Source organism: Hippopotamus amphibius, chromosome 2, assembly GCF_030028045.1.
Source record: "Hippopotamus amphibius kiboko isolate mHipAmp2 chromosome 2, mHipAmp2.hap2, whole genome shotgun sequence".
NCBI lineage: Eukaryota > Metazoa > Chordata > Mammalia > Artiodactyla > Hippopotamidae > Hippopotamus > Hippopotamus amphibius.
This window is the reverse complement of record NC_080187.1, coordinates 69567429-69594811: the sequence shown is the minus strand read 5'-3', so window position 1 is coordinate 69594811 and position 27383 is coordinate 69567429. Positions and strand designations below refer to the sequence as shown.

The 27383-nt window shown below is 38.5% G+C and overlaps 1 protein-coding gene across 4 annotated transcripts in view; it reads left to right on the top strand.

Moving 5' to 3' along the window:
- NTRK2 (neurotrophic receptor tyrosine kinase 2) overlaps nucleotides 1–27383 on the top strand; it is a 345813-nt gene that overhangs the window by 74019 nt on the left and 244411 nt on the right. For all 4 annotated transcript variants that reach the window (XM_057722523.1, XM_057722521.1, XM_057722520.1 and 1 more), the window contains 2 exons: nucleotides 1150–1250; nucleotides 10535–10634. In XM_057722523.1, the coding sequence (XP_057578506.1) occupies nucleotides 1150–1250; nucleotides 10535–10634 (201 nt within the window). The remainder of the gene's footprint in view (nucleotides 1–1149; nucleotides 1251–10534; nucleotides 10635–27383) is intronic.

Genomic DNA, 27383 nt, shown 5'->3' with positions numbered 1-27383 from the left:
ATAAATGATATCTCCTAGTGTTTGATTAAAATATTGAAAAGTTCTAATATATTCAAAATGAAAATGGTGAGAATATAGTTTTGCAGTTAAAAATAAAATAGCTACAGATAGAAAATAGATGCTTTTTCTGTTAATTTTCATTCACATTCAAAGGAACATTCTGCTAATAAAAATATAATTTATGTTGGTTTCCCTGAGGCCAGCATGATAATTCTACCAGGCGAAGATTAGCTAGGACTGACTGAATAAGGTTGTTTGTTCACGATGGAAATTGAAAGCACCATATCTATTTAGAATAAAAATACAAATCATTTATAAACAACATTGTCTGCAATAAGTTTACCAAAAACTTTTTATGACTTTTATATGTCATATTATTAGTAAAAACTTCGGCTGCCTACAAAAAAATCATTTACTTCCTTCCTGATCCGTGTAGACTAAAATTGATTCAGAAGAGCAACTACATTTGAGAACCATAAGAACATATTCTCACAATTCTAAATGTTGTATTGGTGAAGTTCCCTATACATTAATTCTGAATCTGATATATTGGCAATTTAGGACCCTTGAAAAAAGTTCAGATGTGGACCCAAGTTCCCTAATGGTACTGATTCCACATTTTATCTTGAGTGCTTCTGCCTCAGAAATCAGAGTTGATGATTTTAAGTCTGGTACGTCTAGGCTCTGTTGCCTTCTTAGCAGTTGACCTTAGACTACTCATTTAACATCCCTTAGCTCTCATTCTGCAGCTGTAAAACTTGTGGTTAGACTCGATTTCTAAAGACCCTCCAGGTCTATAAATCTATGACTCTTACATGATCAATTCTCTTTTGTATTTTCATTAAATATTTGATCAAAAAAGGAGTATATTTTTATGTGCAAAGAAAAATCCTAGACCTGGCTTGGAATTTGACCAACAAAACAATGATGTAAAGATCTAGGTTGAATACAATTTTGGCATCATGCAGTCCTAAGGCTACAATGGATTTAACCCAAGGGTGGGTCATGCTTCTCCCCAGCCACGCTGTCAGAGGCTTGGAATCTTGTGATTTGTCTTGCTTCGTTCTGGGTTGTACTGTGGCCTCGTGTTTGTTGGCAGCCTAGCGACAACTTCATGCTTCCTTCTCTTTCCCCTTTCTCCAATTTAAGATTATGGGACTGCAGCGAATGACATCGGGGATACCACGAACAGAAGTAATGAAATCCCTTCCACAGATGTTGCAGACAAATCCGGTCGGGAACACCTCTCGGTGAGTGGGATACTTACTTGTTTCGTAAATTGGTTCTGAGCGTTTTGGATGCTTGAATGTCGGAGGAATGGAGCCACTTCAATGCAAGTCTTTCAACAAAACATTTTTGTTGTTTGGTTGTAAGTAGGGTGTTGAAGTGTAGAGGAACTAATAGAAATGTTTAAGAGAAGTGATAAAGGTACCATATAGTCTCTGACTTATTGCTGGTGATTCCTGTTTTAAATATCTGTCCTTTGAAAGATTATTACTGGAGGAACAAGAAACCAGCTTTCTCATTCAGGGACATGTATAATTCTTTCTGTCTCCACACCTTCATACCTGTCTCCTTAAGTATTTTAATAAAAAATTTCAGTGCCCACCAAATGTAAAGGATCCAGTAGGTTCTGGAAGGAACTGGCAGTGGGAAGATATAAAATTAAGAATGAAACACAGGTCTGTCCCTTTGGCGTTTATACTTAAGTCAGAGACCTGAGATGTGAATATAAGCATCCAAAATACAAACAGAGGCTGATGCAAGAAAGAGAGAGAAGTAGAGGGGCAGACGCCCTGTTCCTTCCTGCTGGGAGAACCAGAGGAGTCTTTGTGGGACAGGCGGCATTTTCCATGGCCTGTGCGGGGTGCCTGGGATTTGGACATAGAGGAAACAAAGGGAAGGGCATTTTGGGGGTGTGAGCAAGAGCCTGCAGACTGGAAGCATTCTTTCTTGGAAGGTAAGATGTGTGAAGGGCGGTGGTCACAGGCGATGCTGGGGAAGTTGGCTGTGCCAGGCCACGAGGTCTTGAACCACAGGGCCAGGTGGTTAGATTTATGGCGCAGTCAGGAGCACTGAAGGGGCCGTAAGTGAGCAGCAGGGTTGCATCTCCCCAGGACTCTGTGGCAGGGCTGGTCTGTCAGCTGCTCAGGTCAAAACTCAGCAGATTCCTCCATTCTCTTCCTTTCCTCCCTTGTCTTGCGCACCCAGTCGAACGTTCTGTGAGTTCTGCCTCCTTATAAACTGCAAACTTATCTGTATCTCCCCACCTCTATGGCCACAGCCACAGGCTAACCCAGAGGTTGGCAGACTATGGTCCTTGGGCCGAGTTTGGCTTATGCCTGTTTTTGTGCAGCCTGCAGGCTAAGAATAGTTTTTACATTTTTAAATGGTTTGAAAAAAAAAATCAAAAGAAAGATGACATTTTGTGACAAATGAAAATTTTATGAAATTCACATCTTAGTGTCCATGAATAAAGCTTTATTGGAACACAATCATGCCTATTTACATATCATCTGTGGCTACTTTTGCGCTACAAGGGCGTGTGGAGTAGTTGCAGCGAAGTCTGTACGGCCTGCAATGCTAGAAATATTTACCATCTGGCCCTTTGCAGAGAAGGTTTGCCACAATTGCTTGTTCCTGGATGACTGCACCGCCTCCTACCCTGTCTCCCCTCCCACTCGTGTGATCTTCTGGCCTTTCTCCATACAGTAGCCTGAATGACCTTTTTAAAATGTTTTTTATTTTTATAAGTTTCAGCTGTACTGCATTGTAATTCAACATCTGGATACACTACAAAGTGATCATCCCCACAAGTCTAGTTACCATCTGTAACCATACAGTGAACCCCCTTTACCCATTTTGCCCACCCCCAGCACCCTTCCTCTCTGGTAACCACAAGTCTGATCTCTGCATCTATGGATCTATTTCTGTTTTGTTTTGTTTGTTTTGTTTGTTTGTTTGTTTGATTCTACAGATGAGTGAAATCATATGAGGTTTGTCTTTGTCTGACTTATTGCAGTTAGCGTAATACTGTCAAGGTCCATCCATGTCGTCACAAATGGCAGGATTTCATTGTTTCTAATGGCTGAATAATATTCCATTGTGTATATAAACCACATCTTCTTTATTCATTCATCTATTGATGGACACTTGGGTTGTTACCACATCTTGGCTATTGTAAGTAATGTTTTATTGAACATACTGGCGCATATATCCTTTTGAATTACTGTTTCGTGTTCTTGTATAAATACTCAGAAGTGGAATAGCTGGGTCATATGGTAGTTCTATTCTTAAGTTTTGAGGAATCTCCATACTGTTTTACATAGTGGCTGCACTAATTTACAGCCTCACCAATGGTGTATGAGGCTTCCCTTTTCTCAACATCCTTGCCAACAATTGTTATTTCTTGCTTTTCAATAGTAGCCATTCTAACAGGTGTGAGGTGATATCTCATTGTGGTTTTGATTTGCATTTCCCTAATAACTGATGTTAAACATCTTTTCAAGTGCTTGTTGGCAATCTGTAGGTCTTTGGAAAAAAATGTCTATTTAGATCTCTTGCACATTTTTAATCTGGTTGTTTGTTTTTCTGTTGTTGAGTTGTATGAGTTCTTTATATATTTTGGGTACTAACCCCTTATCAGATATGTGATTTGCAAATATCTTCTTCTACTCAGTAGGTTTAATTTTTATTTTGATGATAGTCTCCTTCACTGTGCAGAAACTTTTTTGTTTGATGTAGTCCCATCTGTTTATTTTTGCTTTTGTTTCCCTTGCCTTTGGATTCATATCTACAAAAACATTGTTAAAACTAATGTCAGTGAGGTTACTGCCTGTGTTTTCTTCTAAGAATTTTATGGTTTCAGGTCTTACATTTGAGTCTTTAATCCATTTTGAGTTAATTTTTATGTGTGGCATACGATAGTGGTTCAGTTTCCTTCTTTTGCATGTGGCTGTCCAGTTTTCCCAGCACCATTTATTGAAGAGACTATACATTTTCCATTGTATGTTCTTTGCTCCTTTGTTGTAAATTAATTGTCTATATATGTATGGGTTTATTTCTGGGTTCTCACTGCTGTTCTCTTGATCTGTGTGTCTTTTTTTGTGCCAGGGCCATACTGTATTGAGTACCTTTGTTTTGTAGTACAGTTTGAAATCAGAGAGTGTGATACCTCTAGCTTTGTTCTTCTTTTGCATGATAGTTTTGGCTATTTGGGTTCTTTAGTGGTACCACACAAATTTTAGGATTATTTGTTCTAGGTCTATGAAATATGCCATTGAAATTTTAATAGAGATTACACAATCTGTATATTACTTAGGGTACTATGGACATTTTAACAATATTAATTCTTCCAGTTCATGAATATGGAATATCTTTCCACTTACTTGTCTTTTTCAATTTCTTTCATCAGTGTCTTTAATTTTCAGTGTGTTAGTCTTTCACTTTTGGTTAAATTATTCCTAGGTATTTTATTCTTTTGGCACAATTGTAAATGGGATTGTTTTCTTAATTTCTCTTTCCAATAGGTCATTATTAGCGTATAGAAATGCCATACATTTCTGTACATTGATTTTGTATTCTGTGACTTCACTGAATTCATTTATTTGTTATAATAGTTTTTTTGGTGGAATCTTCAGGGGTTTCTATATATGGTATCAGGTCATCTGCAAATCATGACAGTTTTACTTCTTCCTTTGTGATTTGGATGCCTTTTATTTCTTTTTCTTGCCTAATTTCTATGGCTGGGACCTCCAACATTATGTTGAATGTAAGTGGCAAGAGTGGGCATCCTCGTCTTGTTCCTGATCTTAGAGGAAAAGCTTTCTACTTTCCACCATTGAGTATGATGTTAGCTGTGGGTTTGTCACATATGGCCTTTGTTATATTGAAGTATGTTCCCTCTGTACCCACTTTGTTGAGTTGTTATCATAAGTGGATGTTGAATTTTGTCAGGTGCTTTTTTCTTCATTTATTGAAATGATCATGTGATTGTTTATCTTTCATTTTGTTAATGTTATGTATTTGCATTGATTGATTTGCAGATATTGAACCATCCTTGAATCCCTGGAATAAATTATATTTCATTGTGGTGTATGATCCTTTTAATGCATTATTGGATGTGTTTTGCTAATGTTCATTGAGGATTTTTGCATCTGTGTTCATCAAGAGTATTGGCCAATAATTCTCTTTTTTTTGTGGTGTCCTTGTCTGGTTTTGGTATCAGGGAAATGCTAGCTTTGTAGAATGTGTTTGGAAGGTTTCCTTCCTCTTCAATATTTTGGAAGAATTTGAAAAGGATAGGTTTTAAATATTCTTTGAATATTTTATAGAATTTGCCATTGAAGCTGTCTGATCCTGGGCTTTTGTTGGGATAATTTTGATTCCTGTTTCAATTACCTTACTAGTAATTTGTCTATTCAGATTTTCTATTTCTTCATAAAACAGTCTTGGAAAATTGTGCTTCCAGGAGTTTATCCATTTCTTCTAGGTTGTCTATTTTTTTTTGCAAATAATTGTTCATAATAGTCTCATGATCCTTTGTTTTTCTATGGTGTTGGTATTTCTCCTCTTTCATTTCTGATTTTGTATATGAGTTTTCTCTCTTTTTTATTAGTCTAGCTAAAGTTTTGTTGAATTTATCTTTTTAAAGAATCAGCACTTAGTTTTATTGATCTTTTATTTTTTTCTTTATTTCTGCTCTGATCTTTATTATTTCCTTCCTTTTACTAATATTGGGCTTCATTTGTTATTCTTTTTCTAGTTCCTTTAGCTGTAAAGTTAGACTACTTATTTGGGATTTTTCTTGTTTCTTGAAGTTGGCCTGCATTGCTGTGAATTTCTCTCTTGTAACCACTTTTGTTGCATTCCATAGATTTTAGTATGTTGTATTTCTGTTTTCATTCATCTCTATGTATTTTTTGTTTGTTTGTTTCTCTTTGATTTCTTCAAAGACCTATTGGCTGTTCAGTAGTATATTGTTTAATCTCCATGTTTTTGTGGTTTTTCCCATTTTTTTCTTGTGATTGATTTCTAGTTTCATACATTTGTCATTGGAGAAGATGCTTGATATGATTTTAATCCTCTTGAATGTAGTTAGTCTTGTTTAGTGACATAATGTGTGATCTGTCTTGGAGAAAGTTTCATGTGCAGTTGAGAAGAATGTGTATCTGCTGCTTTGGGATGGAATGTTCTGTGTATGTCTAGTAAGGTCATCTGGTCTAATGTGTCAAGGGCTGATGTTTCCTTATTGATTTTCTGTTTGGATAATCTGTCCATTGCTGTAAGTGGGGTGTTAAAGTCCTCTACTATTATTGTATTGCTTTCAATTTCTCCCTTTAAGTACATTAATATTTGCTCTGTGTATCTTGGTGCTTCTGTGTTGGGTGCATGTACATTTGTAAATATATATATATTCTTGCTGGATTTACCCCTTTATTATTATTTAATGCCTTTTGTCTCTTATTACAGTGTTTGTTTTAAAATTTGCTTTGTCTGCTATGAGTGAGCTATTCCAGCTTTCTTTTTATTTCCATTTGCATGGAATATCTTTTTTCCATTTCTTCATTTTCAGTCTGTGTGTGTCCTTTCTTCTGAAGTAAGTATCTTGTAAGCAACATATAGCTAGATCATGCTTTTTGTATTTAGATTGGTGAATTTAGTCCATCTATATTTAAAGTAATTATTGACCAGTATGTATTGTTGTCATTTTGTTAGTTTTATGGCTGTTTTTGTAATTTCTCTCTATTTACTTTCTTGTTCTCTTTCTCTCTTACCTTGTGTTTTGGTGGTTTCCTTTAGCATTATGTTTAGATTCCTTTATCATTTTTTTTCCTGTATTTACTATAAGTTTTATCCTTGTGGTTACTGTGAGGTTTACATATAATATCCTATGGAAGTAGCAACCTGTTTTAAGTTGGTAGCAACATAAATTTGAACACATCCCTAAGCTTTATCCTTTTTACTCCCCATTTCTATGTTTTTTACTTGTGATGGCACAAGTGAAGGCTCTGTTCATCTAATTTTCAAGTCCCTTTCTGAGGGAATTATTTCATATTTAGTTGCAGATTTGCTATGTCTGTGGTAGGAGATGAGTTTAGGGTCTTCTTACACCACCATCTTGAACTTTCTCCTTTGAGTGATCCTTTTTAAGCATAAATCAGATCACTGTTTTATTATCATTCTCAGAGTCTTCCCAATGCATTGCAATAAAACTTTTGTTATAAAAATCCAACTCCTCTTGGTGGTTAACAGGGCCCTACATATCTTGCCCTTGTCTGTCTCTCTGACTTCATCTCCACACACTTCTCACTGTTTAGCAACTATCTTTTTTTAATGCTCTCTTGCACGCTCCAGGCTTACTCTTGTCTCACAGCCTTCACATTTGCTTTTCCTTCTAGAAAGCGTGCACTTCCCAATGGTCATCACATAGCTTTAGCTAGAGTGGCCAGCAGCAGCCATTACCCTGTTTTATTGTATGTAATTGCTTTATTTATTTGTTTAAATGTTTAATATATTTTCTCCTTCCATGATTCTTTAGTAAGATTCTTAGTATAGGCAACCTGGTCAGTGTTTTTCACAGCTGTAACCCTAGTCCTTAGAATAGTGCCTGGCACCTAGGAGGTGATTAGACTGATGACGAACACTATAGAATGGGTTGCAGAAGAGAGGGATTAGAAGTGGGGTGATGATTTAGGTGTCTGGTGCAATAATAAAGAGATGTGATGGATATTTAAATCAAGACCATGGCAGTGGGAGCAGGAGGCTCACAAATAGATGCAACTTAACAGCAACTCAAAATATGCACATCCAGTATTTGGAAACACACACACACACACAAACACACACACACACACATGCATGCATGCATTACCACAGATGACTATATGCATTGCATTGAAATAGCAAGGAAAACTACTGTGACAAATCAACTGCAGAATGTTTTCTAATTCCTGCCTTGTGCAATCATTCCAGTTTTCACTCTCATACCAAACCACTTAATGTTTCTTGGTTTGAGAATGTTGTTTGTATATGTAAGGAATCCAAGGAGCATACATTAAGCCCACAGATGTGTATGTATTTCAATTATTAAAAATTATATGCCAACTTCTGTTTTCTCTTTTGAATCCAAATGATAAATTTCAGCCCCTAATTGGTGTATCTCAGTGTTTGAACTATCTATAGTAGGGTCATTGGAAGGCAAGATCAGTGAAAATAATCTTCGTTGAAAGACTGCATGTTTTGTCTTCACCCGTGGACCCTAGAAATCTGCATGAGAGATGCAAGGCAATGTTTTGTGGAGTTTAAAGAAAATTTTAAAATTACGTGTGGATCAAATATTTGATACATAACAATCCCTGATCACAGAGAAGATCATTAGGTTAGAAGAAGAGTTTCAGAGTAAGGGAGATGATACAAAACTCAAAGGTGTTTTCAGAGCATTTAGAAGATGGCCTCAAGCATTCACCTTTCTGGTCCAACAGATGCTCCTCATGAACCTTGCTGGATTTTCAGAGGAGAGCAGCCCTTTGTTCTATGCTGAGAGGTAGCCTCAGGTAAAAACTAACCAACCAACCAACCAACCAACCAAAAACAAACACACTCCTGCTTTTTTCCCATGTGAAGACCACCCCTACACCAAAATACATGCATACACTACGTGAAACTCTGTATTTATTGAATAATTTGTTTTTGAGGAAATGAGTCTTCTCATTGTTGCAGGAGTCTTTGTTTATGAAAGGATTCTTTACATTTAGAACTGCTTCAATAGGTTTAAATATTTGTTAGCAGATCATTAGCTGCTTTTCTGGAGTAGAACACCTTTCCATTTTCTAAGTTGACTTAAATATTCTACAATGACATAGAGAATGCGGGGCAGGTGCTATTATCCTCATGCACAAATGAGGAAACAGGGTCTCAGAGAAGTGAAACATCTGTGAGCTCTCACAGCTGGTAAAGACAAGGTATCTTGGGTACAGAAGGACACAGGTCTCCTGAATGCCAGCAAGCACTTTCCAAAGTGGGTAAGACTGTACTGTGGTTCTGCAGAGAGAGCCTGGGACTCAGGGCAAGTCTTCCAAACCTCTCTCCATCCCAGGTTCCTTATCTATAAAACAGTGTTTGAACTTGTTTATTAATGTATTCTTCTTTCATCTGTAGAATTCTGGAATTCAAAATACTGTAGAGAAACTTATAGCTAAAATACTATGATCTCTTTACCATGAAAATGTTAGTTAGATATAAAGATTGAAAAAAAGGAATACCCAAAATCATTAGGTAAGTTTGAGGGAAATGATCTTGGTTGGAACAAGTTGATTCATAACTAGCCTTTTAGGACTCATTACCATTCTATTTGTATACAGGCCACAGAAACCGAGTTAAGTCTGTTCTCAGACATCTGCAGAAGCATTCTCTGGGAGAGCCACTCACATCTGAAGCACCAGAGGAGAGAATTATCACACCTTGGCTCCACCCTAGCCAAGTGTTTGGCACATGCTCTTTTCTGCATTTTGTGGCTTATTTAGTGCTGTCCCCATCTGACCCCATCTGAAGGTGCTGCAGGGGGATTAGCCATATGTTTTCATTATCCTGCCTTCACTCTCAGCCACATACTTTGGGGAGGCAATGTAGCAGATAAATCTCACATAAATCACAGGTTTTATTCTTGGGCAGACTGATTCCAGTCCCAAGCTTGAGATATATGATCTTGGGCTGCTTATTTATTTGTTTATAAATCTCAGTTTCATCATCATCATCATGATTAATTACTTATTACAGCAGGCACTGTGTCAAGCCCATTATCTGCATTAACTGATTGAGGATTTATACCAACCTGCAGGGTAGAATTATTATATTCCTTATTTTATATAAGTGGGTTATGAGATGCTGAGAGGTTAACTAATTTGGAAACCATGCAGTTAATAAGTGGTAAATCTAAATTTCAAACTCAGGAATGACCCATATTCTTAATCTCCACTTGACACTTTCTCTCATTATGGGCTGGGTGTATCAGTCAGGATAAGCTATGCTGCAGTAACAGAAATCCCCAAACTTCAGTGGCTTAAAACAACAAAAGTTTATTTCTTGCTTCATTACATGTATTGGCTGGGAGCTCTAGCAGCTTCATTCTTATTCCAAGATGAGGCTGACAAGGCAGCCACCTTTGGAAAAGTTAGCATTTATTATGGCACCGAAAAAGAGAGCACTTGGATGGGGAGAGATAAAATATCTATTATCTATATATTATATAATAATATAGGGTATGTTAGTACATGTTAATCTATATAATATCAATTGGATACCTATTTTTATGAGCTTTAACTTACCTTTTCTCATTTGTAGAGTAGGGATAATAATAGGACCTACATACTTCTTCCTAGGGTTGTTGAATTAAGTGAATTCATATCCATAAAGCTCTTAGAAAATTAGGTAGTAAGTATTCAATAAATATTAACCGTCTCCATCAGCAGCAGCAACATCTGGGTATAGGGAATTAATTAGCAAGGTCATAACTGCCCTCCTTTCCTTTCTCTAGGTCTATGCTGTGGTGGTAATTGCTTCTGTAGTGGGATTTTGTCTGCTGGTAATGCTGTTTCTGCTGAAGTTGGCAAGACACTCCAAGTTTGGCATGAAAGGTAAGAAGGGTTGTGTTTATTTTACTTCTTATGTGGAATCATTTTTGGCTTGTGACTAATGCTAATTACCATGAAAGAAGGAAGCAGCTAGATTTACAATGACTAGGGTTGAAGGCTGAAAAAATAGCAACAAGGCTATGATACTACAAATCAAGACAGAGCAAAATCATGTTGATTACTCAGCACTATTCACTTTCCAGTGAGGACAGTTGTCTCAGAAGACGCAGAACTGGTTTCTTGAGTTTCAAATGCCTAGTAATGATATAGAAAAAAAGTGCCCGAGCTTCAGAAAGGCAGGCCAGGCTGGGTGGCAGTTAGGTTAGTTATGGATACATGTATTTTGTGTAGAAAGGTCCTTTCTGTTGTATATTTGACTTCTAGAATTTCCGAGGTGTGCTTTTTGTGTTGCTACTGCTTTTACAGATTCTCATCTTTTGAAATTTAAAGTGTTGGGAAGCAAAATAAGAACAGCCATTAGAGGTACATTGCAGCTTTGTGAATGAGTGGCTTCTTATTTTAGTGGGGAAGTTCCTAGTGCTTGATTAAAAATTAGGGTCTGTGTTGCCCCACAATAGATTATTAGTCTCTTTTAGAGGATTGAAAATGCATTTTGGAGGGGAAACCTATTTAAATGTTCTTGTGATATAAGTAGCCAAGAGTTTCAGTGATTAAGAAACATTTGCTCTGCAGTTTAAACCTAGGTATTGACTCACATGTTAGTGTTGAATTCTGCATGGTCTCATAAATAGCCACTAGCTTGGGAAAGCTGTGAGGAAGGGTTAGTGGTGTGTTTCTTAATTATGCTGGGGAGACAGTCGGGTGGGCTTTCTTGATCTAATATGTTTCATTACAATTAATATTAATGTCACTTGCTTGCTTGGAAATGATGTTTAAGTAGCAATAAGTTGTCCAGAGTACCCTGGGCTCTGGGGTGGATCAGATCCATTTCTGATGCTTTGTCCTCTCCCTTTGTTGGTGCCTGTGACAAAGATTCCCAAACATGAAATGAATCGGGCCTTTAAAAAAAAGCCTAGATCTCTTCCTGACTCCCGTTTTGGCCTGATGATCCTTGACATTTCTTTTGAAGGAGGAAAGACCTCTTATTCTCCAATGATGAATAGGCTTGGGAGAGGTACTGTACTACACTGATTTTAATTAATCCTAAGGTGGTGGTTTGCAGACTGGACTTTGCCTCAGAAACTCCTGGAGAGCATGTGAAAACACAGATTTCTGGGCTATCCTAAGAGTTTCTCATTTAATAGGTCTGCAGTGGGTCTGAAGATTGGCATTTCTGACAGTTTCCAAGGGATGCTGCTTTTTCCCAAGCATTCTCGGAGAATCACCTTTCTATGGGATAAACATGGGCTCCCAGGTCTCTTTCCAAGCATGACAAGATGTGGGAGAGGCATTGCAAACCAAACCCACCCATGGCTTGGAAGACGTCTCTGGGTCCCCGTGTTCAGCTGGTGCCCAGGTCTGTGTGTCAGCCACCTGCCATGGGATTTTGTTCTCCTCATTCCTGATCAGATGCTTTCTTTCCTTAGAGGCACTGGGGGTGGACATGCCCAAGCAGAGATTTTACTGGACAGAGGCAGATTCTAGCTCTGTTACTTTCCTATCTTGAGGGTTGAGTTGGAAACCTTCATCTGGTAGGCTCTTCAGAGAAAGGGTATGTCCAGGTCCTTCTGGGAGTTCAGAAAGGCTTTGGGAACCCTAGGAGCAATATTCGGGAGTTCCTCCCCCTCCCTCCACCCCCCCCCCCGCCATGTTGAGAAAACAACAGAAGAATGATCTGTAAATGTGAACACACTCTCTGTAGTGCAGTGATGGAGGAGAATAAAAGGCAGACGTTTTGTTTCAGAGAAGATTGTATTTTACATAGTGACTCTGGCACTAAGACTGAAATAGTATTTTATTTGGATAATTTGGGGTGACCACTGCTGAAGCACCTACATTTTCTGGGTATAACCTAAGGGTATCCTTAATGATTGGTAAGAAAGATTTTACTTAACCTTGTTACAGAGCCACTAAGTGACTTTCTTCAGGCAGTAGCTGATAGAGCTTATGTTTTACTCTCTTATATTTAGACATAAAGATTGTTTTTAAAAATTTGTCTCAGAGACTCAGGTTCTTGTTTAGAATAGCTTCTTTCTCTATTTTTAGCTACACATCTCTCTGTGCCATGGTTTGAACAAAATGGGCCTGAGTTGAGGTTCTTTATTGTCAGATGCTGAGCTGTAATTTGGAGGACCTAGAGGAGAAGATGAGGCTCGTGCAGTGAAACTGCATAGAAAGTGGCGTTTAACAATTAATGCAAGTTAAAAGGCCCTCTTGTATAGCACAGGGCGCTAAAGTTAGTATTTTGTAATAACCTATAATGGAAAAGAATTTGAAAAAGATATATATGTATATATATATTCTTGGGTGTGTACACACACACACACACATAAAACTGAATAACTTTGCTGTACATGTGAAACATCAACTTTACTTCAATCAACTATACGTCAATAAAAAAATTAATGAAGTTAATGTACTTTAAATGGCACTAGAGCTGGGATTACTGTTGGAAAGGCATACATCTTAAAAAGCAGAGAATATGTAAAAACACTGTTATACTTGCTGAAATAACCAGAAAACGTGTCACTTGTGATTTCTGAGTAACAACGGTATGAAACGTGCATAGCCTTGGTTGGAACCAATGCCTTGGTTCTATGTGAGAGGCCAATGGCTGACGTACAGGTGAGCTATTTCAAATGTAATTCCCTCCTGAGCACCTTTGGGGAGTTTCTATCCCCATTCGTATTCCCTTGTCCTGGAGACAGATTGAGACTGAAGGATGGTGGCCAGTCCACTCATAGGTGTTTCCAGCGTTTTGCCCATCCTAGCATTGTGTCACACTTCAGCCTCCACTGTTTCAATCCATGGTAGCAGCATTGGGATTATAAATTACAGTTTAATACTATTGATTTGACTGACCCAGGGTAACACAAATGAGAAATCTCTTAAAATCACACTGCAACTGCATGTAGGGCAACTCAAGCTTTAGGGATCAACCTTAGAACCCAAACATCATTGATGGCATTGCTTTCCATGGGAAGTTGATCCCTAAATTCCAAACCAGGGAGTTAAACCTAGATCTTAGAATACAACAGTGAGCTGTGTTGTGTTCTTTGGAGATAGGACTATGTGACTGTAAGCTTCATAGGGTATTTTTAATCTGTTCTGTCAGTTCACTATAAGCAAATCCTGATGGTGCAATCTAGAACACAGAGGCCAGACTGTGAGCTCCGGAGTTCATATTGGTCTTGTTCATCATTACTTACCCAGTACTAAGGCCAAAGTTGGCAGCTGATAAGTATTAATTGATGGAGTGAATGATCACAGAGAGTTTTCAACTCCATTCACTTTAGTTTGGTAATTGGAAAACAGTTAATATTTGGAAGGCAGCTTGTATATGAATGGTTAAAAAGAGATATTGGAGCTTTTCTAAGCTTCTGAACTTAAAAGAAATTATTCCAGATAAGTAATAGTCTTAGACAGGAAGTTGCTTTGTCCAGGTTTTGTCTTAGGATAGGTAGGTTTTCACATACTGTTTTAAACTATTATTGTTGTTGAAGTTTGGACGATTGACTTGGGCTTTCCATTTTGCACGTGAGCATCTTCAATTTCTGCCTCTCTGCCTCAGAACGTGTGGCCTCAGAATATGTGTCTTTTTCCAGCTTTGCGGCTGGCAGAAGTGCCAGATGGTGGCTCTCATCTTGGTTTAACCTAGAAATTATGTTTCATTATCACTTGACATCTTTTAAGCCTCTTGTTGTGAATGTCCAATAGATTACAGCCCAGTTTCAGTAAAAGATGTCAAGAGGTAGAATTTACTCCTTTCCATTTCTCCATGCTCATTTCTGTGCCTTGACACCATCCTTTTGGTTTTTGGTTGAATATCTAGTTACCATAATTGCAGAGTCCTGAATAAAACTCCTCTGTTAGTGCTTGGCCATCTGTAGAGGGATTATTCATGTGTGTTTAATATGGATACATGCACTATATAACACATCTATCTAAATCTGTGCCTGTATCGATACCCCATAGGTAAATGCGTAATTGTATCCCTTTTCTTTGAAGACTGCCTGTGATTTATTTTAATTTTCACTGATGTAGGGCTCAAAGATTTCCCCAGAGCAGCTCTATTGCCAAAGGAACAGGCAACTGGGCCTTTGAATGCTCTCATTTTTGTTGTAACCAAGTCTTGTGTTTAGTTCTCACGTTGCTTCCTGGCTCCCTTTCTTCGTTGAAAATGTAGAAGTGCACGTAAAGGGGAAGTGGAAGCATCTAGGGGTACAAGGGCTGCCAAGTCTTTCGAGAGTGCTCCACATTGGGAGCCCTGCCCGATGGCATTGATGGTGTACAGGGTTGGAAAAAAAATAAGGGAGCCAGAAGGGCAGAGAGGGGTTGGCAGTCGTCACACTGGTGAAGAATAGCTGTGGCCATCAGCTTTCTGTTACTTGCATTTCCTGATGGAAGTCCACATACGATATTTATTCCCTAAGTACCGACATGTCCTTTGTCTTTCTGGAGTAAACATCAAAGTGACCTGAAGAGATCCCACAGGAGGAACTGGAATAGGAAGGCTTTTCTCATATTTAGGTTTGACGGCCTGCAGATTTCCTCTGCAGTCTCCTGTCCTTGCACGTAAACCACCCATATGCCTTCATTCCTGCTATTTGAGCAGTAGCTATTTCCAGTTTGTAATTGACCAAAAAACTACACTGTCTGAGAATGCAGAGCTATGTTTTAACTCCAGACTCAAGGTCCCCAGTTTAAGTTTCTCCTCTTATATAAATGATCTTCTAAATGTCTTTCAACAGCAACCAAAAATTTGGTTCTTTAAAAGTAGTCATAAACGTAGTGGGGCCAAAGCTAAAGAGGTTGAAGGTTAAAGCCTTTTATATGAGCTGAAAACAATTCTGGAAAATTTAGGAGTCTGAGTTTAGCAGATATTTGGATCAACTTTTAAAAGAGGGAAAAATGTGACTGAAAGCCAGAAACAGTTATAGAAACATCTGTAAGGACAAACTGTTTTCCATATGACCCCCCCACCACTATTTTTTTTAAAGACAAATAACATTCAAGTGTTATAACAGTAATACATGAACACATTCTTGTTTTTCAAAATTTCCAGTACTTTACAAATACATAGAGCTAAAAGGGGACGTTCCTCCTCACCTTCCTTTCCCATTACCATTTCCACTTCTAGGGATAACCTTCTTTAACCATCCCCAGTGCATATATTATGTCAATAAGAAGATATGTAGCTTCATTCACTATGTAGATAATCAGATATATTCATTTTTGGTTGCATAAAGACATTATAATACCAATCTTGTTCTGCATCTTTTTTTAAGGTAACAGTTTGCCTTGTAGATCTTTCTGAATCAATTCTTCCCTGAATTCTGTTCCATAACATTTCTGGATACTCTGGTGTCAGGCTACCTGGGTCTGAATCCTGGCTCTGCCCATTACATATATGTGACTTTGAGCCAATTTCTCATCCTCTCTTGCCTCAGTATTTCCATCTGTAATGGGGCAATAACTGTACCCACCTCATAAGGGTGTTATAAGACAAACTGAGTTCATGTATGTGAAGCACTTTGGAAAGTTAGTGGCATCTAGTGATTACTATAAAATATTCACTGTAATTTTATGATTGTTATTGTTATTATTAATGAATGGGGAAATGTAAAAGTTTACATTTTTACCAAGTTTTCAGAAAAGTATTATAAATAACACCTTACTTATAAAGACAAATATTTGGAAATGGATTGCTGAAAGAAAAGGTTTGTGTATTTTTAAATGTTGATTTTAAGTATTGATAGATGACCTCGCAGGAATGCTTTATCAGTTTATACGCCTGCTGACTGTAGATGAGGGCGTCATTTTGTTTATGCTTTCACCCATGTTAGATATTATCAGACTTTTATATTTTTGCCATTCACTTAAAATGTTATTCTGATTAATAAGGTTAAGCATTTTATCACATGAAGAATAGAAAGAAATGTTTATTTTTATTTGTTGACTTACCTTATAAATTATATGTACTAATCTTGTATTGGTTATATATGTTGCTCATATTTTCTTCTAATCTTTTTACTTTTTAAAACAGTGTCTTTTGGCAAACAGAAAGATTTACTTTTTTTTATAGAAACAAATCTGTCCATCTTTTCCGTCTAAGTTTTGCATTTTGCTGAGGAAATCTTCCCCTCCCTGAGGTTGTAAACATACATTTTAATATTTTTTTCACTAGTTTTACTTTCTATGTGTGTTTTTTTTAACTTGCTCTTTAATCTCTTTGAAACTTTTTTTTATTTTTAACTTGATGTGAAATACTCTGTCTTTTTCAGAGGTATATGTAATAAAGATATTTGTGTGATGTTTTCAGAGGGACCGACAGTATTATTTTAACTTTCTGGAATCAGAAAGTCATTAATAAAAAGAAATTTTGAAGAGCTTAGAGATTCACTTTTTTTAAAAAAGTAAGTTATAAGCTTTGTTATTTCTCTTATTCTCACAAAAGAGTATCAGATAATATAGGTTTTTTTCTTTTTTTTAACTGCTCTCCCCAACTTCAGTATATTTTAGCGTTCTCTTAGTAGAGAACAAAATTTGTCAATAACAGTCAAACCCTTGGAAATTTCATCAAAGACATTCCGTTGAAAGAGTTATTGAGTAATTTGACAAAGTAGAAATGTATCAAAAGAAAAGTTAGCCCAAGTGTGCTTTTCTTGTCTTTTGGAGATGTTACGTAAAACTTTACGCTTATGTTTGTGAAGATCTGCTTTCTGACGTCTCTTACTTCTTGTAGGGTCACCATTTGGGTTATGTCTGTATGCGGGCAGAACATGCTTATTCTTTGCAGCGTATTGAAAATGGGCCCAGAACTTTCAGGAACTGGCTCAGTTAGGCAAGACAAGAAGCAGAAGCAGCAGCGTTTTTCCCATGAGCTTTCCAAGTGCACTGCCCTTGAACTTTTAAAATTCCCTGTCTTACGTAGGCATCCCATAAGCCCAGTGTGATTCAGGGGAGAACCCAGGTAATGTAGAAAGTGCAGCTGTATTGTTTAGGGACTTCCCATGCTACTACTTTCATGAAAAGGGAAAGGGTCCCTTTAAAAATTAGATTTTGTACTTAAAATCAGAACTTGTTCCCCTCTCCTTGGTCCTCCATAAATCCTACGGTGAACTCACTTTGGCCTCCTTACACAGATCATCATCATACACTTGAAAAAAACTTCCCAAATTGGAAAGTCTGTTACTTTTTTCCTTCTTTTCACCCTTCACTTCTCTTTTTTGACCTTTCGTTTTTTCCCTGCCATTTTGTCCTTCCACATCTCCGTACTTCCTCATTTTGCATTCTTCCCTCCCTATTTTGGTTTTCTTCCTCCTCATTCCTAGCATCTGATTTTAGTGGACAAGCTTTTCAGAATTTGTGACGAAGACAGATAATAACTTGGCTTAAATTCTAACATATGCTCTGATTTTATCCTACTTTATTTTGGGCAAGAATACTGAATGACTCGGGGAATAAATTTAGCTCTAAAATCAGCGGAACTGTCACGTGGTAATTCAGAAGACAGCCTGTTCGCACATCCTTCATGTTTGTAAGTTGTTAACTCTTAAGTCTTCAAACCTAGGAGTATGTAGGAATATAATATTGGAGACTTATGAATCAGACAAGTTTGGATTCAAATCTCATGTCTCCCACTTGCTAACCATAATTTTAGGCAGATTTTTAAACTCTATAAATCTGAGATTCCTCTTAGGTAGAGGGAGTCATACCCATTTCTCAAGTGATTATAAGAATTAAATCAGTGCTTGATTTCATGCCTGGCTCGTTGAACTAATTCTGTAAGAGACTGTTATTGTTCAGATTTATGTTTTAGTGATATAGTACTAAGGAAAAGAATATGGGGAGAGTCCTGTCTGAATTTATGCTGGATCAGAATTGCAGAAAAATGTCCCAAATGCACACAGTGTACATTTAAGGTTTATTAGTTGACTTTATAGAAAAAATTGTGATTTTAAAGTGTCTATATTTTGTGGGTGTGTATTATGAATATAAAGTTGCTGAATCATATGCTTAGTTTAAGCCTTTCAGTCCTTAAAGATACTGTGTGCAAGTAATTGCAAATTCTTAATTTTAGTGTCCTTTGAACAGTTCATCTGTTTCAATTGTTTTGGGGTTTATGACAAATCTATTTTATTGATGGATGGATTGATTTGGTATGTAGGCTTTACCAGTTTCTCTTGTAGGGCAGGGGCAGAAAGAGCAGGCAGGGGTGAGATGGGGAAGGAAGTTCCTCTTCCCTCAGTAACCATTAGCTTAAGTCTAGAAACATGAGCTCATGGAGCCTTCTGTTCTGCTGCACTTTGCTTTTCCATGCGGTGGTGGTGGGGGGGGGGGGATTGCAACTGCTAAAATAAATAGGTTTTAATTTTTGACATACAGTAAATCCCCTACATATGAATGAGTTCCGTTCCAAGAGTGCATTCCTAAGTACAATTTGTTTTTAAGTCCAAAAAAGTTAGCCTAGGTACCTAACACAATCGGCTATTTAGTACTGTACTGTAATAGGTTTATAATACTTTTCACACAAATAATACATAAAAAACAAACACAAAAAATAAAGAAAACAGTTTTAATCTTACAGTACAGTACCCTGAAAAGTACAGTAGTACAGTACCACAGCTAGCCTACAGGGTCTGGCACCTAGTGAGCAGGCAAGAAGAGTTACTGACTGGAGGAGGGAGAGGAGGTGGGAAATGGTAGAGCTGAAGGATCGTCAGCAACAGGAGACGGAGGGCGAGCTGCAATTTCACTCACGCCTGATGTTGATGGAACGCATGTTCACATCTTTTGAGAGTTCGCAACGTGAAGGCTTGCCTGTAGGGGACTTACTGTATTTACAGCTTCCTTGAATGCGTCATCCAGGACATCTACCTTACACAGAAACAATGCTAGCTCTTCGTATATAAAATAAGAATTTAAAAACTTCCCAAAAGAAAAGGATGAAAAGAGGGATTCTGGAGAAAATAAATTCTTCCTTACGCAATTGATTGTCACTCATGTTATTATAACTACAGACCAAGATGCTGCATTTCCAGAGGAGCCAAGGCTTGGGCAGGCAAGTGGTGGTGGAAGATCTTTGTTTTTATCAAGACATCAGCACAAATAGAATTACATTGGCTTCTTCACCTAGGAGCTTTAGTGGTCTGAGAACAGAGAGAATGAGAGAGAGAGAGAGAAAGAGAGAGAGAGGGAGAGAGGTCCATTCTAACTCATCAAGTCTTCAGTAAGAGATGAATATCCTGAGTTGAGGCAGAGGCGTCATCTCGGCCCTAACCATGTCAGCGGAAGGAAGGAAGGGGACTGGAGTTCAGGGCGGGAGTGGGGTGGGGGAGGGGAGAATGCTGAGAATGAGGTGGTGTTTCTATCTACAATCATGGTTGTCAACTTTAGTAGTGCTGGCAAGACTTGAGTAGAGTCAACCATCCAGCCCAGCCTTTCCGGCACTTCCTGGATCATCTGTAAAAGAAAATTGTGTAAAGACCAAAATTAACAGTACAGGACCAAAAGGCATCTGAGGGTCTCCTCCAGTTTTAATACCTACCATCCTGTTGCAACACCATTCAGAACAATAACACACTCACTGAAAGAGTCTGCCATGTCTTTCTGGTGATGCCCTTTATTATTTTGGTGGAGAAAAAAAGATGATTCTCCGCTGTGAAACCACAATCTATTACTAACGTATGAACTATTATGTCTATATGGTCAATACTAAATAATCTTGGCTATGTTTTCAAACTTATGGTCATCTCAAGAAAATATTACCTCTCAGTTATAAACAGAAGCAATTTCTTGTTTAGTTGACACTCCCAGTAATCCTGTTTACTATTAATTTGCATGTAACATATATCCTGGCAGGGGTACCGCTGACATCCCAGCTCCAGAAAAGAGAGGCAGCCCTGCCTAGCTCTCTTTTCCTGGAATCAGTTGGAAAGCTGATCTGCTTCCCAACTCTTTGAGTCAGACTTCATAGCATGGCTTTTTCATTTTATTTGAAATAAATCTTGATTTATTCATATTGAAAAGCCACACACATTCCATAGGCCATAAATAACTTCTGTGTTATATTCCATGTAGCTATGAGTGTGGACAACTGCAAGGTCATTTCAGATGTATATTTACATGCATAATGTATTCCTCACACTATATCTTGGTTCTCCTGTGATGTTATAGCATCACAGGAGAATTTAAAATGTCTAGGATAGGATAGAGAATGGCGCAGGCACTTATCTCAGGCATGGACTATAAGATACGTAACTTTATTTTTCTGTATTTCAATTAAATATCTATTTTTTACCCTTTTTGCACTAGGTAGTGGAAATCTAACCTCCTACTATTCTGTGTAGTCTCAGAAATTACAGGCAATCACAGAAAGTTTCATGTTTGTTCCATCAAGTCCTGTTCTCTCACTCTCATCTTCATTTCTTCAGGTGGAGTGTGTGCTTAGGGATGCTGAAGTGCCACTGCACAGGAGGGGACATTCTGTGGCCGTTGGTGGTCATTTCTGCATGTTGATAGCTGCTGTGTTGTCCCACTTGTCCTCGGCTACCAATTGGTACAGATCTCAGCTGTACATCCCGTTGGAAGTGTTGGAAGACTGGCCTGGGCTCTCTCTTGTCTAGACAGAGGATGGTCTCCCATTTCTTCCACTATAGGCTTGAGATTGTCTTGACTTCTTGGCCACCGTTTCAGGTCTCTCCCCAAAGGGGTTCCTCTTTTCTTGAATCTCCAATCTTGACTAGAGGTTCTCTGGTTCCCCAGCCCCCATATTTGACTAGGGGGCAGGTTACACGCTTCCTCCTTCCTCCATCTAACTTGTTTATCCCCCCTCTGCCTCCTCCTGTTTCCCATGGGGACAGAAAGAATATGACAAGTAGTTTTTCCTGACTTCATCTTCTTCCAAGTAATTTTTTCATACATGTGAATCTTGTGTTTTTTCTCCAACTTTTTATTATGAAATTTTCAACGTGGAGGAAAGTTGAAAGACTATTCCATCTGTATACTCAATACCTAGCCTCAACCTCTGATTAACATGTTGCTGTCTGATAATGAGTTGTCCCTGTCATGTCACTTCCCTCCTGAACTGTCTGGCATGTTTCTCCTAAAAGCACAACCTCAGCACTGCTATCATTGTACCTGAGAAAGTTAAAACAACTCTGTAATGGCAGATAATACTTAGTCCAGCTTCAAATTTCCCCAGTGATTCAACATGCCCTTAACAGCTCTTTACATTTTAAACCAAGATCAACTCACAGTTCATGCACTGCCTTTTGCTCGTTGTGTTTCTTTGGCTTTTTCCCTCTAGGTTGCTGCCTCCATTTTTTATCCCTCTGGACCTTGACTTTTTGAAGAGACCAGCCAGTTGTTCTATAGAATGTCCTTCATTCTGGTAGTGTTCCATAGTTTCCTTGTGGGATTCTTTACCTTGTAATTTATTCCCATATTTCCTGTGAACTGGAATTTACTTCTAAAGGCTTGATTAGATTCTGGTGAAATGTTTTTGGGAAGAAGACTTTCACAGAGGGGCTGTGCACTTCACAGTGTGTTGCAGTTAGAAACATACGCCAGCTTGATACACTGTTACTGTAAGTTTGACCACTTTTTAAAAATGATGACCACCAAAAAAGTCAATGGTGACCTTTCTTTGTAAATACAAGTTTCCCTTTACAATTGGTAGTTAATTTGTAGAGTGCTAGTTTGACATCTAGCAGATATCTTCATTCCCCCAAACCTGAACATAATGGGCTTAGTACCCAGTTCTCATCCTTTCCTCAAAAAATTATTTTATTTCTGAGGGTTGCAGAAGGGTGTTTTTCTAATTCAATCATTCCTTCTACATACTAGCTTTTGTTTAAAAAAAGAAAAAAAAAGCATCCTGGTCTTGACCAAGAATTTCCACTTTTTAATTTTAGTTTTACCTAGATCCTGGATAACTCTTCCTTGAGGCCATGGAGGTGTGGTATCCAGCTGCCTGCACTGGGGAGGGTCATGCGGTTTTATAAAAGATTTATGGTCATAGTATTACAGGACCCAAAATATTATTTTATTTTATAAAATATTCATTTTGTGCTTCTCAAAGTCATTGAGCTTTGTGGGAATTCTATTTTTCCTTTTCGCAATGATTAAACATTAAGTAGGTATAATAAACCTAATTGCTTTAGGATTCTCTCCTGCAACTTTGTGGTTGTTGGTAGAATCAAAGACAGTGAGAGCTGCCGGTGAGCTTAGGAATCATCACAAGTCATTATTACAGAGATGAGGACACTGGGGCCCAGAGAGCTGAAGTGACTTGCCTAAGGTGACAGCTGATTTGTGGCAGATACAGGGCCGGAAGCCAGGCCTCATGACTCCAGCTTTATTGTTTTATGCTGTGAGACTAAGAAACACTATAAGAAAAAACAAATTTTATCTCCATGCCAGATTTGCTGCTTTTTATGTACTGCCATTGGATGTCATTAGTGTGTGTTGCCACGGGTATGTGTTGCCATTGGATGATATTGTATTTCTCAAAGCGGGGGACATATATTCTCAATGGTAACAAGATGGTATTAAGGGCTACTTGGGGCTAATACCTTTAATTTTGATAGTTCTATATTTATTTTCATAGTTATTAGAAAAAATATACCTGGCACATCATGCCCTTGGTTTCACAATATTATTGTTTAGGATAAGACTTAAGCTTAAAACATATGAAATAAAGAAAAATATTAAATAAATAATTTTGATTTCAATTTAAAAGTGATTATTCGAGTAGGACTGTTCTAAGGCACTGGAAATTTAATACTAAATGGAACAAATTTTCTGCCTCATGGAGCTTAAACTCTAGTTGAGGGGAGAGACAGAAAAACAGAGAAAGGTATTTAGATGTAAGCTGTAGGTAATCTCAAATGCTATGAGTAAAATGAAACAAGGTACGAGGAGGATAGTGAGAGTTTTGTTATTTTTAAATAGTTAGAAAAGGCCTGTCTGATAAGATGACATTTGAGCCAAGAGTCTAAGGCAGTGAGGAAGTGAGCATTCCAGGCAGAGGGAACAGCATTCCAGGCAGAGGGAACAGCACCAGCAAGGGGTGGAGGCTGGGGGGAGATCTGCGTGTTGAAAGAACCACACAGGCTGGTGTGGCTGGGGGCGGGGTGAGGAGAGAAGTAGGAGGGGCCAGAGAAGAGGCAGAAATGCACAGGGACTTATAGGCCTTCAGAAGGCTTTTCTCTAGGTGAGGGCTAATGGTACAGAAGGTGCTCAGATAAGGCGTAAGTTGTGAAAGTGTGTGTAAAAAATTTAAATGTGGATGACACTCATGGATCAATGTATTGAATTAGTGTCTAATAACAAAAGATAATTGGGGGAAAGGATATTTCTTGGAGATGGGAGTGAGAAGTTCATGATACAAGGGTGTAGAGGAAATTCCTTGTCAGGCTCAAGATCAGGACAGTGATTTCCCCCTCTTCCCAATCCCCAACAGGCATACACGTATACACACACAGACACACATTCAACACACACTCCAAAATGATGGTTTGTAAAGTTTTTGGCCATCAGCATTCCCCAGTGTTATACACTCATAGGATACTGTGATTGTTCGTTTGTACAAGACCATGGCCGTTTGAGACCAGAAAGGGGTGTGACCCAGGCTTTGAGTTATGTCTTGAATTCTTTTATAATTCTTCTTATATTCATTCTGATTCCTTGCAGCCCAGTTCACTCCGAGGGCTGGGTCCTAACACTCCAGTTACTTTCAAGGCTGATATAATTTGAGTAAATTCTCTTTTTTGAGATCTCAGTTGCCATTGGGAGAAAGGCACCAACTGTTTGAAAACTCAAATGATGCATTTTCACAGTGAGCAAAGACATTGTGGGGATTCTTCTGTTTCTCCTTATCATTATGATTCAACATTAAATAGAACCCATGTTCTCTGCGTGGTGTTCCTTTTGGCTTGAAACACAAGGCTAGAACATAAGGTCAGACTGCATTTTTCGAAGCTGTGCATTTCCAGGGAGGAAGAAAGCACTTGATTTTCCTGCTTATTATCCTCCTGACAAATTACTGATAAGATTTTGCCATCTTGTGGTGTGGATTAGTCTTCTTTCTTGAATCACCAGTGACGGAGGATGGGGATGGTATGATGTAATTATTCTGTGACCAGATCCCAGATCTCCTTAAATGTATATTTCTGTTTCCATGTTCCCCCTCTTCTTATTCTCTCTCTCTGGGAAGTATTTGACCATTACCTTTGGGGACCTTCTCTCCTCTTCTTCCTTTCTCCAAACCACTGTCCCTCTCTTCTGCCACGGGTGGTCTAGAGCAAAATCCTCTGCATCCTTCCCCTGTAAGATCTGTGCATTGGGTTCTTCCCAAGTCTTCATGATTGTCATGTAGATCTTCCTTGTTATGAAGTGCCCAGTAATATATATTTATTCTAGTCTGTTTTCTCACCCATCACCTAATAAGCAAATTAGGGTTAGCAAATTCAAAGAAACAAACTCAGATATTACCAGCAAAAAAGCAAATTTGCAAAGACACCTCTGCCATGTACAGACTTGCGTAATGAGAACCTAAAATGGGAAACAATGGCCACAGTTTTGGATAATCCCATTCTTTGGCACAGGTTCTTGGACAGCATTAATTTTGGTTGGCCTTCCGATTTTTCCCTCTGTTCAGCATCTTATACTACACATCATATTCTTATCAATTCCAAACCTTTTCAATTACAAAGTAATGCCTGGGAAAGCAGAGAACTATAATCAGACTCTGAATTCTTAGCATTCAAATATGCTGAGAGTGGGGACACCAAGTCTAAGTAGCTTCATCCTATTGTTTTAGCAGCAACTTTAGTGAATGTTTCACCTTGAAATGATCGTTCATTGCTGATATTTTGTAACAGTAGTAAAGGATGAGAGTTTTGTTTGAAGAAGACAGTCATTCTTAGGCTCTGTCCCCTCCCTTCCTTCCACCCTCCCCATACCCGTAGGTATTTTCCGTTCATCTCCCGAGTTCCTGCGGTGTTCTGAGAGTCCAGAAGTAGAAAACAGACCCTGCCCTTTGATGGCAGCCATTGTGGTTATTGGCTATGTATTTATAATTAGAAATTATTAGGTGCAAAAACTTGAGGTGCCCATTAATGATCAGTGTTATTTGCCTGTTGGGTTCCTCTGAAATTCCTCATGAATTTTATTTTAATGTATGTGCTTATACACTATTTGTGCTGACATAATTGCCTTAAATTATGAATTGCTAAATTATAAACCCTATTGGAAATTTTTGAAAAAGGGGTGTATGGAACCATTTATGACCCTAAAAATTTAATTGCATGCGCTATTTAAAACATATTTTAATATTTCATGTTTTTATAGTCATTTATAGTAAGATATTAGTTAATCCTCAGGTGACCTTGTGACCCAGTCTACCTATCCATTTGCCTGTCTCTACTGAGTCCTTATTACCTGACGTCTTAAAGCCCTCTTACCCTTTCTACAGATAAGGATGTGAAGGTATAAGAAATTATATTTTTACATAGCAAGAATTTATTTGAATAAAGCAGTCTTAAATCTGTGTAATATAGATCTTTTTAACCAGATGCATAGATTACACAACTCAATTTAAATAGCATCCCAGGGTCTCTAGCTCCGTAAATGGTTAAAAGAATATATATGTATGAAAGAGCCCAGCAGTTGCTGCTGCCAGTTTTTCTCTTGGTATTTGAGGAGGTATCCAGTGCCCTTTCTCAATCTTTTCTGTCTGAGCAGGGTCTGTGCCCTCCATCAGTGGGCACAACTTTCTTCAATAGAAAACCATAACCGTGTTAGGTTGAAGAGCTCATTTTTTGATGCCTGAGAGCAAACCTTCAAAATTGAATTTCGTACTCCTAGGAAATATTTACTTCAAACTTAGTTTTTGTACATTGCCAAAGAAAAATGAATACATTTACAGTGAAATGTACATTATTTGGTGATCACCCAGCTCCAATGAGCGGAAGGCAGACTCAGCACAGATGTGGGTCCATGAAGTTCTCTTGATTACTGTTGCACATGTTGTCTGTGCTCCGTCCAGCTGCCCTCAAACACCTTTCACTGGTCCTGTGCACTTTCCCTGGTCTCTGTGTAAGACTGCTCCTAAGGGCTAGCACCGGAGACCTTCTTCAGAGGGCTAGCCTTGAGCTAGTGGGGCTCCTCCCCCAGCATGCACACATGCGCACACACACCCCCACACCCCGCCCCCCCCCCCCCCCCCACCACACGCATGCACGCACACCTGGAAGTGGCTAGGAGTTCAGTATCCTCCTCCCTCTTCCCTCAACCCCTTCTTCTCTCCTTTGCTGATGACTGACTGGTTTAGGAGTAGGAAGCTCACTCCCTTGCCTTTAGGCTGGGCCCTCTCCGTTGGGTAATTTACAAGTTCTCTGTAGGATCTGTGGTGTAATTTACACTCCCGAGCTCCCTGCAGGATCAAGCTGATGCTGAGACTTCACCTGAAATTGCAGCCTTGCTTGGATTCTCTTCTTCCCTCTCCTGCTTCCCCCTCTCTGGGAACCCTCCTTTCATAAATCACTTGCTGGAAACACTGCTCTCTGGGTCTACTTCTGAGCAACTGACCTAAGACAACATTTTCTGTAGGAGCTCTAAGAAATT